At 39.4% G+C, this 15,379-nt stretch overlaps 1 protein-coding gene across 9 annotated transcripts in view; it reads right to left on the bottom strand.

The window, feature by feature from the left end:
- The window catches only part of EPHA5 (EPH receptor A5), a 343,473-nt gene extending 328,315 nt beyond the window's left edge, over nucleotides 1-15,158 (bottom strand). For 8 of the 9 annotated variants that reach the window (XM_058722409.1, XM_058722411.1, XM_058722410.1 and 5 more), the window contains exon 1: nucleotides 14,963-15,158. In XM_058722409.1, coding sequence (XP_058578392.1) covers nucleotides 14,963-15,158 — 196 coding nt within the window. Of the gene's footprint in view, nucleotides 1-14,557; nucleotides 14,654-14,962 lie in introns of those variants that run through there. The other variant, XM_058722414.1, reaches the window with a different exon arrangement.
- Nucleotides 15,159-15,379: the final 221 nt, after the last annotated feature.

Below are 15,379 nucleotides of genomic sequence, written 5' to 3'. Positions count from 1 at the left end.
CATTTTTTAGACATAATGCTATTGTACACTTAATGAAGTAAAGTACAGTGTAAATATAACTTTTATATACACTGGGAAACCCAAAAAATCATTTGTCTTGCTTTATTATGATATTTGCTTTATTGTGGTACTCTGGAACTGAACCTGCAATATCTCTAAGGTATGTGTATATTGATAGGTAAGGACTCAATTACTGCAATTTTGTTAATTTCTGAATGTTTTGTAGATCCATTGTTCCTTGTTTCTCATCCACTCCTGTGTGTGTTTTGATGGCTTTTGGTAACAGTATGATTTGACTTCATCATGATTTTCTTTTGCGTAATTACCACAGGATATTCCCTTGAGGTTACCATGAGGTTTACCTAAACTATTTTAAGGTTATAATACCATATTTTAAACTGATAACAACTTAACTTCAATATAATTCCTTTAAATTTTTTTTCTTTAATGTTTATTTACTTTTGAGAGACAGAATGTGAGCAGGGGAGGGGCAGGGAGACAGGGAGGCACAGAATCTGAAGCAGGATCCAGGCTCTGAGCTATCAGCACAGAGCCTGACATGGGACTCTAACTCACAAGCCGTGAGATCATGACCTGAGCTGAAGTCAGACGCTTAACTGACTGAGCCACCCAGGCGCCCCAACTTCAATATAATTCCTAAACTTTATACTTTTACTTTCCCTCCCTCGCACATTTTAGAGTATTGCTGTTACAATCTACATGCTTTTTAAATTGTGTAAGTAATAACAGATTACTGCAGTTATGGTTATTTGTTATTACTTTAAAAAAAAACTTTTAAACTTAGAGTTGTAAGTAAATTATGCACCATTATTACCATATTACAGAATCTAACTATGACTATATATATATACCACTACTAGTGAAATTCACACTACTTTTTCATGTTTTTACGTTGTTAATTAACATTCTTTTACTTCCACTCACATAATTCCCTTTAGCACTTCTGGTAAGGCAAGTCTGGTGATAATAGAACTCTCTCAAGGGGTGCCTAGTGGCTCAGTCAGTTGAGAGTCTGACCCTTGATTTTGGCTCAGGTCATGATCCCAGGGTTATGGGATCCAGCCCCACATTAGGCTTCACACTCAGCATGGAGTCTGCTTAAGACTCTCTCCCTCTCTCTGGCTCTGCCCTCTCCCCGGCTCACACTCTAGATCTCTTAAAAATACATTAACAAACAAACAAATAAACTCCCTCAGCTTTTGTTTCTGAAGGACAGCTTTGCTGGGTATAGAATTCCTGGTTGACAGTTATTTTCTTCCTGTATTTTGAATATGTCATCTCTCCTGGCCTGAAATGTTTCTGTTGAGAAGTCTGATGATGGTCTTACGGAGGATCCCTTGTATGTAATTTCTCTCTTTTCTTCTGCTGCCCTTAAAATTATTTCCTAACCTCTGACTTTTAAAATTTCAATTATAATGTGTTTCAGTGAAGCCCTATTTGGGTTAAATCTATTTGAGGTCTTTTGGGCCTTAGGGACCTGGATGTCTATTTCTCTCTACAAGTTCAGAACATCTGCAGACATTGCTATTTAAATATACATTCTGTCCCTTTCTTTTGGTCTTCTCCTTCTGGAATTTCCATAATATGAATATTGCTTCTTTTCACTGTATCCCATAATTCTTGTGGGCTTGCTTTCATTTCTTTTTTTCTTTTTCTTTCTTTCTTTCTTTCTTTCTTTCTTTCTTTCTTTCTTTCTCTCTTTCCTTTCTTTCTTCCTTTCTTCTTCCTTCCTTCCTTCCTTCCTTCCTTCCTCTCTTTCTTTTTCTCCTCTGGGTAATTTCTAATGTCCTATCTTCCAGGTTGCTGATTCCTTCTTTGAAATGGCTGAGTCTACTTTTGAGAATTTCTATTGAATTCTGCAGTACAGTTATTGTGTTTTTCTTTTCTGAGAGCAAAAGAGAGCATGAGTGGGAGAGGAGCAGAGGGAGAGAGAAAGAGAATCCTAAGCAGGCTTCATGCCCAATGTGGAGCCTGATGTGAGGCTTGATCCCATGACCATGAGATCATGACTTAAGCCAAAATCAAGAGTCGGCCATTCAGCTGACTGAGTCACCTAGGCACCCCTGTATTTTTCAGTTTGAGGAATTCTATGTGTTTGTTTTTGATAGTTGCTGTTTCATTGTCAAACTTCTTTGTTTTGTTCATGCATTGTTTTCCCAATTTCTTTTACTCTGATTTCTTTGTCTCACAGTTCATAGATCTACATTTATTTAGGGCCCATTATTAAAGCTTTATTAGATGTCTTTGGTGATGTTACATTTACCTGATTTTATTTGTGATCCTGGATTCCCTACATTGGTATCTGCACATTTGAGTAATGGGCTCCTCTTCCAGACTTTACTGATTTGCTTTGACAGAGATAGTTATTCACCAGTCAGCTCAGTTGGCATTTTTGTGTGTGTCCAATGGTAATGTCCTTGGGCAGGTGAAGCCTGCTATTATGGTCTATTTTTAAGAGAGACAACTGTTTGAGTCCTGAGGATAAGGATGGGGCTTGTACTGCTTGCTGAGAACAGTTGGATAGGACTGCTGGCTTTGTTGCCTACCCAAGTGAGGCTGTTGGATGGGCTCCACAGTTGCCTGAATTCTCCAGTCAGGTTTACTAAATGGTCAGGAAAGGATACAGGGATGTACAGCTTGTGGTTTTCAGACCTGAATCTGGGAAGACTGTGCACTGAATTCCTTGGTCAAGTGAGGCCACCAGTTTTGTTTCACAGATGGGGAAAGACTGTGCTCTCTGTTAAGTGCTACTGTATGTAGGGCTATTGGATGGGCTACACAGTTTCCTGGGTGCTAGAGTTATGTTTCCTGGTTGGACAAGTCAAAGGATGTATTTAGCACTGAGCAGAAACACAAATTAAATTCCCTGTTTGCATGGAAGAAGCAACTCTAAAGCCAATAAACATTTTATTTGTTGTCTTAACTCAAGCTGAACCATAGCTGAAGTCTCTTAACAGAACAGAGCCAATAGCTTTGCTCTGCAAACTACTGGCTTTGCCTGGCTGCCTCTCAACTTCAGCTCTGCTGGGCTACACAGCCTCCAGGAGTTGTCTCTAGCCTTTCTGACCAGTTGGGACCATAAGACACTTTCCACAGAAAGTAGGGCTAGGATTCAGCTCCCTGACTGGAGATGGGCAAACTGAACTCTAGGGCTGTCAAAACTCCTCCTCTGAGGATCCAAATCAGACAGATCTGTTCCCTTCCCTGTTTCCTAGAGAAGTACACTTCTCACTTGGCTCTGCAGATGAGCAAAACCCTTGGTTAGAGTTACTCTTCGGGCACTACAGGTATGAACTTTGTCTGCCATGATCCATGTGCTGGTTGTTGCAGTCCCCTTCCCCTTTCTCCATGGCAGGAAGATTCCCAGTGACCGAAGCCCACAGATTCTCCTGCAGTTCCCATGGTGTGAGATCAGTGCAGGGGCTCCTACAAAAGTGACTCACAATGCTGGGGGAATCTTGTCCCCTCTGGGTTCTCTTTTCCCACTGGAGGAACCAGAGCTCAGGGGAGACCTCTCTGCATTGTGCTGCACTGGCGTGGGGAGAGGAAATGTGGTCAAGGTGTAGCTGTTTGTCTAATCCTTCTAGTGTAGTCTGTCTTGGTCTATGTGGTTTGTGGAGGTGCTTTGGCCTCAACCAATATTCTAGGATTTTCTCAATTGTGTCTTGTTCTTGAATAGTTGCTAGTTGTTCTTGTGAGGGGGACAGAAGTCACTGACAACATATGTCACCATCTTAGTGCCATCATTCCTCCAAGAGACTTTCTTAATGGGATTTCAGGTATACAAAGCTATTTCTAGAGTTTAGTGTGGGCTAGGGATTGGGAACTGGGTTGCTTATATACTAAAGCAACAGAAAACAATTTAAAAAGTAAAGAATACATGCTCTGAAGTGGAAAGGGAGCAATGTATAGGAAGAGATCTTGCCTTGTGCTAATGGGGTTCTGGGCAATGAAGAGAGGAGATGTCAACATGGGGCATATCAGCACAAGAGTCTTTGAGCAGTTTATCAGGTATTTATTGCGATGGAAAAAAAAATCCAGAGCAGCAAATGACCTGAATAGAAAATATCCCCTGGACAGTACATGAATTTTTGTGTGTACTTTTATGACATTTCCCACTGTCTGGAAGGCGCCATTACTTAGATAGGGAGGGCAAGAGTAACTGTGGATATCTGGAAGAGTATAGTGTATGGTCTCTCCTGGCATAGAAGAGTTGGTAAGAGCAGTGCTGGAGTCAAATATACCTGGGATTGAATGCAAATCTCTGCCACTTTCACATTTGTAACTGTGGGTAAGTTATTTAACCATTCCCTGTTCACTTTCCTCGTGTAAAACAGAAATATACTATTATTATTATTATTTCATAGGCTTGTTTTGAGGAAAAGAAATAAATTTATATGTAAACTACTTAGTACAAATGTCTGGCACAATGTATGCCAATAATCAATGTTATCTATAATTATGGTTTACAGGTATGTGTACTCATTTACACGCAAATAGAGTCATACATTTCATAAACAGTTCTAAATACAGTACATTCTAAACTTCCTTTCACCTGTTTATGTTCACCTATGTACAAAGGATAAGCCTTCACACAATTCTATAGAAACTTTTCTTAAAGTATAAAAAATATCTATTTCCTAGTACTATTTCAAATTCTGAATATAATTGAACAGACCAGAAAATTGTATATTTCAGACTAAAACAGTGATGTCAAATTTTAATGTCAGACATTTGTTTCAGGAAACTTCTAAGAATGTAATTCTCTGAACTATCCACTGGGTCATTTCAATGACTATCTACTTATCTATTTATCTATCTATCTACTAGGTAAAACCGGCAACATACTACGCTAGAACTAAATACCTAAAATATTTAAAAATATCTCTTGATATGTTTTGTGGCTAAAAAGCAACATGTGACCTCTACCTGGGTAATAATGAGGTAAAATGCAATATTTACAACCCATGATCCTTATACTGACGGTTTTCTATTTCCTAATCAAATCCCAGTATTCAATAGCAAATAATGAGGAAACAAGCATAAAATTCAAATAACATCTTGTCATTGATTTTTATCTCAGACAGCTCTATGGAATATTTTCACATGAAATACTTCTTTTAGACTGTTCTCCTGTCCTAGTTTCCTTTTAATCATCCAGTGCAAGACAGATGATGACCTGTAATTGTGAAATCTTTTCTCAAATAGCCCATATTTCATAGTGGGGGGAAAAACAGGGCTTTAGATCTGTGGCATACCTGCTTTGCTCTAGGAATTTTATCAGGCAACATATACACATTCTTATTTTATTTTCACAACAACCTTGTGAGTGGGTGTTAATACTTCATTTGAACTATGTGGAATCTGAGGTAGATGGTTCAAGACCATTCCACTAATACAGGGTAGAGCTCATTTCATGGTCTTTACATCTCCCCATTCTGCACTACCCAGTAAGAAGCACAATTATTATGAAGTTAATTAAAATTAAGCTACAGGGCCTTCAAGGACATGGGCCACTTCGATGCCAGTGAGGCACTAGAGAAGTGTTCACCAAATCCATAATTCTGTTAGATTTGCAAAAGTGAGATATTTTTATATTCCTTGTCTTAAGGAAGTTTCCTCACATAGTATAAGCCTAGAAACAAAACGGCTGCACACAGTTCTTTCATGCATCCTGCTCCTTACCAGGCAAGTGAGGTGTCTGCATGCATGCACTGTGTGGGGCTTTAATCAGCACACCCCCAGGACTTTCATTTGTGAAGTGCTCCACCAAATTAGAAAGTTGTTTCATGTTGCTTGTTCTCCACAACAATTACATAAAGTAGGCAGTACCAAATTACAAATAAATGAACTGCAGTCAAGAAAAACAAACAAACAAACAAACAAAACCTAAATGAGTGTCCACAGAACTTCAGGTTGATAAGCAATGGAGATTAGCCAAAAACAAAACCAAACCAAAATCAAACAAACAAACAAAAACAAGATGAGTTTGTTTTTGAATTTCAAAGTCTGAGTTTTTCTCTTTGCTTCTTTTTCTGTAATTTTATGACATTTAATCATTTTCCAACTTTTGTTTCATAAGCTTAAATCAAAAAGCAGTAGGTCGGCTTGGTGGCTCAGTCCGTTAAGCATCTGACTTTAGACAGGTCATGATCTCATGGTCTGTGTGTCCGAGCCCCATGTCAGGCTCTGTGCTGACAACACAGAGCCTGGAGCCCGCTTCAAGTTCTGTGTCTCCCTCTCTCTGCCCCTCCTCCACCCCTGCTCACATATTCTCTCTCTCTCTCTCTCTCTCTCTCTCTCTCTCTCTCTCTCTCTCTCCCTCAAAAATAAATAAACATTAAAAACAAGCAAAAACAAAAAACAAAAAAATAAAACAGTGACTCGCAATCTGCAAGACTAAGTGGTTCTATTGTTATTGTTGCTCCCCAGCCCCTGCCAGAGAAATCAAATAGGATGCTTTGAAACTGGACATGGTTCAAACCCTTCAGACACAGCAGTTTCCAAGTATTTTCTGGTTTTCTCAGAAGGCTGCTTGTACACCCTTGTAGGAGACTCATTACACTGCCCAGAGTAAAACTCTTGAGGGAGAAGGGAGTCCACTGCTATCTTCCATAAGACCAGGTGGCCAGCCTCACCTGTCCAGCTAGCACACAAGGCAAGGGAGGACTCTGGGTGAAAGCCAGGATTTGGCTCGAAGAGAAAGCTCCTGCTGAGGACTGCTGGGCTGAACCAGTGCCAGCCGGATCTACCTGCTGAGTTTGTCTTTACACAGAAAAGACATTAACAAGCATCCTGGAACAAGAAGTTACAGCCAATGCAAAGAAAATAAGTGAGCTATCTTATAAGAAACACAAAACTCACAGAGACATCTTAAATTCCTATATTTCTGATTTATGAATTAAGTAAACAATCTGCTCTTTACCTTTAGAGACTGGGTCCCATGATTTATTTAACAGGAAACTATTGCTTGTCACCTAATTTGACATCATGACTTCTTTGGGGGTGTTAAAACATAACCAGTGTGGGTTATTATCCTCTTATCTTACTTTGACTTTGTAAGATTGGAGAGTCTGACAGGAAAGGTGGGAAGGAGGAGGGTTGGAGAGAGAGAGAAAGGGGGGAAGGAAGTGAAGGAGGAAGGGAGGCACTGAAGGAAAGAGTGCGGGGAGGGAGATGAGACAGATAAAAATAAGAGTGTGACATTATTATAAGGAAAAAAAAGACACTACCCATCTCTGAGTAAAAGAACAGACTGTATTTTCTCTAAATCTTCCAATACTTAGCCCGAAACATGTTTCCAAGTAAGAACATTTTCTCACAAAGCATATGCAAAATATTTCAAGCCTCAGGTTTTGGCTCTTTGATTTATTTTTTTATTTCATTTTATTTTATTTTATTTTATTTTTTACCAGAATCATTTACTTAACAGAGTTATGGGCTCAGTTTAGTTAGAACTGAAGACATGTGTAATGGATGGGAAAGATGGCCTGGGCAATAGTCCAGCAACTAAAACAGAATTAGAATCATCACAGACACTTTAATCCCAATTATTTAATCTGCGGGGTGTCTAACACCACAAGTATTTGGCATGACTCAACAAAACAGTAGAGTTTACAGAGAAATAGAGGAAGAAAAAAAACTAAATTGATGAAATAAAAATGAACTAAAGAGCTTTTTTTTTTTTTTTCCATTAGGCTAGGATCTATATCCTCAAAGTGAAATAAATATAAAATTAGAATCTATGTTGTGTGGAGAGAGGAGGATTAATGGTATTTTCAAAAATAACATATAAAATAAAACCCAAGCACATTATTAATATCAATGTCATAATGATACCACCTTGATATCCCTCCCCACTCTTTCTTCCAGCCTCACCATGACCTGTCTACACACCCCAAAACGTTTACACGTGCACCTGCACCATCACCTGGCCAAATTACTGCATTCTGCTTAATAAATGTACATTTATGTAGTAAATGATTACAGCCATGAATACATGAGGAAAGAATCCATGACCTAGGGTCAACTTTTGACTAACAAAGTTTTGTAAGTTCTCTAATAGTTTATGAAACAATTCAAATGATATTAATAAAGTAACACATAAGCTGATTAGGAACTAAAGACTGTGGTTCCTACCAGAAAAGAAGAGCTAGAATAAAGCTTAATAATTACAAACAGAACCTACTAGGTTTTCTGCAACTCAAATGCATTGTAAATGGTATTCTAATTTTTTTTTAATGTTTTTCTTTTTTAGAGAGAGAGAGAGAGAGAGCAGAGGAGGGGCAGAGAGAAGGAGACACAGAATCTAAAACAGGCTCCAGGCTCCAAGCTGTCAGCACAGAGCCCGATATGGGGCCGGAACAGAGGAACCATGAGATCATGATCTGAGCTGAAGTCAGACACTTCACCAACTGAGCCACCCAGGCGCCCCTGTAAATGGTATTCTAAAGGCAAAGCTCACACACGTTTTTAAAGAGGATTTTCCAGCAATTTCTAAATAATAGAAATGACTCCTTAGGGTTTCTTTACATCTATAAAGATAAAAAATTATTTAAAAATTACACTAAGTTAAATGACAGTTAATAAATATCATCATGCTAAACCACAGAGTTTTCAAAAACTTCAAGCGGTATACCTACTAAATTAGTTTTATTTTACGTCTTTGTAACACCTGACATTCTCATTGGAGAAGATGAAATATTTGAGTTTTACAAAAAACAAAACAAAACAAAAAAGCAAGACCATAAATTATTACACTTTTCACCAGACACAATTCTAATTTTTAAGTACCTTACAGTACTTTTCCTGTTTATATATTTATGTTTTTGCTTTCACTAACAGATTATAATCAGTAAGAATTTAAGAAGGTAATGAAAGAAGCTAAAAGGGAATTTAAAAATCTCTATATCTCATGAAATTCATTCGTTAGAATTACATTTTAAATCATTTCATTGTTTTTTATCACTATTATAATATACATTTTAAATCAGAGCTACCCCTTGATTGTCTGTGATCAGAATACATGTGATTAATAAATCCTATATATGTGAAATCTATAGCATCAGAAGAAAGATGAAAATTCCAATCAACTTTTAATACTCAACAATACCTGTGCCACTATCTATTTGTACCATGATTTACAAACAGCAATTTCATACTACAATTTATGGTGTTACTGATCCTACTATTTTTGTGGAAAGGTCTTCATTATGACACCTTGCATATGTTAATAAACATATTACCAATAATGAACTATTGTCCAAAATTTGAATTTAAAATTTTAAACATTGTTTCTTCATCAAAATAAATTTTTGTCTTGTTCAAACACTATAAAATCTATTTCATTAATTATGAATAAACAAATATCTGGAAAGTCAGAAACTAAAAAGAGAAAAGTAAATATATGATAAAGGGAGATTCTCCTAAATACTCATGCTAATTGTTTCAAAAGTTAAAACCAAACATTTAAGAGTGAATCATTTAGTTTTTAATTTAAACATTAATAGAACCAATAGGAGATTTCCAAAAGATTTCAGTGAGTAACTGTCAAATCTTCCAGTTTTCTAATTGCTACATGGTGCTTTAAAAATTATTATGAGTAGATCAGAGTTTCTCTTATTTGTCTATTTCTTATATCAAGTACATCTTACTGAATAAAACCATTGTGTCTATTACTTCAAAGATATATAGTATTAAGCTTTTTAAAAATATATAAAACATTTTAATGTGTACTTACAAAGCCTTTAGAATTCATTTTATTTTTTAGATATGTTTGTACACACTTATAGAAACTAAGTGTACCGCCTTGTCTGGGATAAAATACGCGATAAAATTTTTACTGTGAATTAAAAATACTATTAGGTGTGCTTATGTATACAATAGACTACGATAACTCCTTTGAAGAAATCACCAACTGATTATATAGATTGTGATAAAATAACAAAATACGTATTTACCCAGTAGAGCAACCAATAGGAGCTATTCTGCTCAACAGATAAATACATATCCACTAGAGATTCTAACTGAAAGAATCATTCTGAGTCTCTAAGGTGACAATTTACATTTTTAGCTTGCATATTGCCTTTTTAGTAGAAATTCACTCTTTCTTGAAAGGGAAAAAAGGACAAATATCACAATCAATTTTTAATGGTTTATAATCATCAAGGCTGCATATTCAAACTTCATGTAATTTTGATGCTTTATGAAAACAACTGTGAAACTATTTTAAGATAGTCAAGAATGCCATAAATCATATTTGAGTATTTAGGTACCTCTGCTAATTCAAATCAAAACTACTCATTAGTAGAATTAAATATACTTGGTAATTTAAGTGCAAAAAATAAAGAGTTATCAATACTTTTTTACATTAGTTATTTCTTTAAGACATTAGCAGCATATTTTTCTTTTTAAAAAGAACATTAAGTTTAACTCATATATGTAAAAAGAGCTATAATTAGTTAATAAAATATAATAACGCACATTATAGTCTATTTTTACAGTCAAAGGTAGGAAGCTTTCTTCTAAATGAAAGAGAAATTAAGTAGTCATTCAAGCAAATACATAAGAAAGCACTCAAACAAAGGAGATTCAAGTGATCAAGTCAACAGCAAAAACGTAGTGAATACAACTAAAGCATAGTCATTTTCTCAACAGTAGCAATATTGAATTAAGTCAAATATTTAAATAGTTTGAGAATGTTTGTCTATAAATAGCTATACATGTAATTTTGACATTTTGTGCAGATTCTCTAAACGATCACATTTTGTAGAGAAGATTATTAATAATATAAATAATGGTAAGTTTAGTAATGCATTTCTAAGTATAAAAAAATAAACCCTTTTCCCATACCAACTGTAACCTATGTGGATTGAAATAAAGAATTAATAGTATTGATAACTCATAATTATACAAGAATATTTTCAATAAAAGGAGAAATTTCGATTGTAAATGCAGGAATTGTCCACCTTCTTCTCTGTCTTATGTGAGGAAATGAAATCCTCTCACCTGTCACCCTGACACCCAAGATTTCTGTTTATCTCAAAAAAAATTTTTTTAATTAAAAAGTCAACCTTCTGCCCCCCTTTCATGTCTTATAAAGCAAAAAGTCGAAACTCTTGATGGTCTGTTCTACTTCCAACCATCTAAGATTACAAATGGGTAATTACTCTCTTTTTTTGTTTAGGAGTGTCCTGGTGAGTGAATGATTTTAACTGTCCCTTTTCTGTGGGGTCCTGCCGGTTTATCTAAAAAGAAATGAATTATAACAGGATGACAAGGCCACAAAACAAAGCCATTTGGTTTTACAAATCTATTATGTCCTCCAATCTGTTTTATGGGCCTGGTCCTATTATAAACCAAGAAAAACCCTAAAACAAACTCCGTTTTCCTTTCTTTCCATTGAAAACATCTACAATTTTATGATTGTTTAACAGTTTAGCCTAAAATTTTTTCACTCTGTGTGTGTACATGTGTATTTTTTTTCCCCAAAGAGCACCTCCACCCCACTTTCTCAAACATACAAAACATTCAGAGACAAGAAACCGGACTTTTCAAACACAAACTGCTGACAACTGTCAGAAGCACTTTACTGGGACATTACTGACTGTAGCTTCAATGAATTAAGCTTGATTCACTGCGGGTGAATCATTTTCAATGCAGAGCTGTTCAGCAGTAATTGGCCAAGAATCCCTGCTGTGAAAAGCACTTGTCAAATAATGCTTGTTTACAAATATATCTCCAGACAGCAAAAAGTGGCAGTTACTGAATAAGTTCAGGGCCACCTCCAATATTCCTAACAGTGGACATGCTCCCTTTTCTTATTAAATCTATTAGCATTTTCACTTGTTGATACAGTTGCTAATATTTGTCCTGCTTGATCAATCTTAGAAGTTTCTTGCTAAATATGCCTCTGAAGTATTTTATAATAAAAGTTTTTTTGCATTACACTGCAGTTCAAAGGTTTCTTCCACATGTAATTTATGGCTAATGTATGCAAAAAGACAACTAAAGGTATATTTATCTTATCTTAGAATTCACTCTAAAGAGTACATTTTTTTCCTCCAAATGTCTTTTATCCAACATATCCTAACATGTATTCCATCTCAATTTAAGATTCTAGATATATGTTTGGCTTTTCCTTTTCAGTTCTGCTTATTTATGCCTACCAAGGTTAAAATTTTAAAATGACTGGAATAAAAATTATAAATGTAAATTCACATTTATTTCTATTTGCCTTGAATTTTTTTTCCTACATGCTGGGAGCATTCATATTATATACATATATAACATTATATATGTATATATGTGTATATATATATATATATACACACATATATATACACACACACATATATATACATACTATATATATACACACATATATATACATATACTATATATATATATATATACACACACACACACACACACATACACACACACACACACACTAGTCTATAGCATCTATGGTTTGCAAAAGCAAAGTATATGTGAGCAAGTTATTAATGGATGCAGCACATACATCCAGTCATTCTGTCCCTGATCTTCCAAGACCTTCCAGAAATAATCAAAAACAAACTTAAAAACCCCAATTGGAATCTTTAAAAAAACAAACTGCTCTTATTAATATCTTAATATAATATTGTTCAATTTATAATAACTCTTACATGCACAAACAAAAAGGGGAGAACATAAATTTTATACAAGAATAGAAGTAATGGTCTGAGATGATACTAATGGAAAGATGTAAAACTGTTGGGTAGAAATGGGATGAATGAGGCGAAGTCATATAATTAATACGATTTTGTTTCCTATTATGTGAAATAGTGATAGACCCCTGCAATCCCCACCTCACTATAGCCCAAGTTTTGCCCTGTGTTGGACTAGCTGGCGAAATGACAATACAACCTGTGGGTGTTAGGTCTGTGATGTTAACCAGTCTACCTTCCCCAGGATTTGAGCTCTGCTTACAACACCGTAAGAGATCGGTGCTATTTCCTAGCTTCCCTCCATTTCCCTCTGCCTCTTCCTCCCGGCGCAATCTCAGCCCTTGTGCCCATTCAGCGTCACCCTCCCAGAGACTTTTTTTCCTTCCCTAACCATGAGCTTCTACTCCCTTTTATCTCTACATAAACCCCTTCCCTCATCACACCTGGGAGAGAAATTGAAATATAATGGGAACAGGAAAGGATGATTGGCACTACTACTATTACTCTTTAAATCCAAACCAGGATGCCCCTTCCGGTGGAATAAGGCAGTTAATAAAAGGTCTTCAAACCTTGTCATAATCCTCCGGACTTCTAACATAATGAATCTAACATGAGAGGTTAATAAAAGGACTAGTAGTACTTAAAACACTTCTCCAACTTTACCGGGAAGGGGGAAAAATGCCGATTGCTTGGGTTGAGCACGGGAGATCGTCGATAGCCAGACGACTAGATAGGTAGGTAGGTTAGGTAGACAGACGGACAGAGTGAGCTACGCAGAATCCTTAAGTCAGATTTAAAACAATAAATTGTAAGGATTACAGACAGAAGTTCATGGGGTGGGGCAGGGATCTGGATCTGCCCTGCTTTCACACGGTTCCTACAGAGCTGGCAGTGCTCCTAAACCAGCTCAGCGCCTTCTCCTCCAGCCACACAACCCGTGCAAGTCACGAGGACACACACGACCCCGAGGCTGCTGCTTCATCTTTCCGGTCCAGCGTCCCCTGCCCTAGGAGTGGAAGGGATTTTTTTTTTAAGGTTCTGTGCCTCACTCTTGGCATCCGGAGCCTCAAATCGAAATCCCAGTATTCCAGGAAGAGGCGAGGAGGGGTTTTTGATATTTTCGTCGCGAGGCTGACGGTTTCTTGCACACAGATCTGGATCTGAGATGCTGCTCCCTCACCCCCCACCCCCACCCTAGAGAAATGAGCCCTGGAGCTCAGACCCAAGCGCGTTCCGGGCGTGCGAGAGGAGCGAGCGCGGCCGGAGCCGACCCGGGGCCGAGGGCTGCTGGCCGGGCGGTGGCGGCTCCGGGGCTGAGCACCGCTCCGAGAGCAGGGAGCGTCGCACAGGTGCTGTTCCCGCGAAACCCGCCCTACTCGCCCAGGAGAAAGAAGGGGCAGCTTTCAGGGTCCGGAGCGCAGGATTGGGGGTGGGGCGGGGGCTGAGGGACTCTGGGATCCGGAGCCGGCTGCAGCGGGGCTTTTCCCTCGCGGAGAGACTAGCCCCGGTGGGTCTGAGCAGCAACTTCCTGGCAGCGACACTCCACCTCCCTTCCGCCTCCCGTGGCATCCCACCTTCCCGCCTTCCACTTTGGTGTAATGATGAGCCCCCAAAGTGAAAGGCACCCCACGGTGTGGGGGCGCCTTCTGTCCTTCGCCCTTCCCCTCCCTAGAGAAATAACAGCTCTTGCCACCCACCCCAGAATAGCATGTGGCGATGCCCTAAATAACAGCTTCCAGAAGGCACTTTCCCCCAAAATAAAAGCAGCCGGCCACCCCCACAATATTTCCCATCACCGGCCCCAAATAACGATTCTAAAAGCCCACCGCTCCCGAAATCGTCGCCGCTGAGCTTCGAACAGTTCTCACTCCCTCCAGCCCGAAATGTCACTTCCCCACGCGTTTAAGTGAGAACCAGCCGCACCCAACCTTCCGGCGTGGGTCTCAGACCTCTCTTTGCCCCCGCTTGCAACTTCCCAGCACCCCCCCCCCCCCCACCAGACTCGGTCCACACGCAGGGTAGTCGCACAGCGCTCCGCACCTCTTGTCAAACAATGCAACCAAGCACAGCAGAGGGGGCGAAAAGGCTAGCGAAAGCGGACAAATGTTAATTCGTGATGCGGGATGAGATTTCATCCGCGGCAGCAGCGTCCAGGGCGCCCCGACCCGCACTTCCAGGCCCCGCCTCGCCCCTCCGCCCCAGGTCGCTGCCGTCCCCACCCCCAACACTACCTTCGTTGCTGGGGCTGGCCAGGAGGGTCCGGAGCGCGGCGCACAGGAGAAGGCACGTCCAGAGGGGGGCCCTGCGAGGTGCGGAGTAGCAGCCGGCCAGAGACGCAGGGGTGCTGGGGTGGCCGTCGCCGCCGCCACCGCCGCCGTTGCCCGGGGGCCTCCGGCGTCCCGCACCCGGGGGCCCCGAGCCCCGCATCTTCTCCTGGCTGCCTCCGCCGCTGCTGTCCCGCGCGGCTCAGTCCGCGGCCCCGGACTCGCGGAGGGGGCGAGGGAGGCTCGCGACTCCTGTGCGTTCCCCGTGGGGTCCTCCGCCTTCTGGCACGCGGCTCTTCCAAATGCGGGAACCACGGATCCTCTGAGACGGCCGAAGTTTGCTTCTGGCTCCTCTCTCCCTCCTCTTAGGCGGGCTTAAATTAA

Source organism: Neofelis nebulosa, chromosome 3 (genome assembly GCF_028018385.1).
Source record: "Neofelis nebulosa isolate mNeoNeb1 chromosome 3, mNeoNeb1.pri, whole genome shotgun sequence".
Classification (NCBI taxonomy): domain Eukaryota; kingdom Metazoa; phylum Chordata; class Mammalia; order Carnivora; family Felidae; genus Neofelis; species Neofelis nebulosa.
The sequence above is the reverse complement of the archived record's forward strand: the minus strand, read 5'-3'. Positions and strand labels throughout refer to the sequence as shown.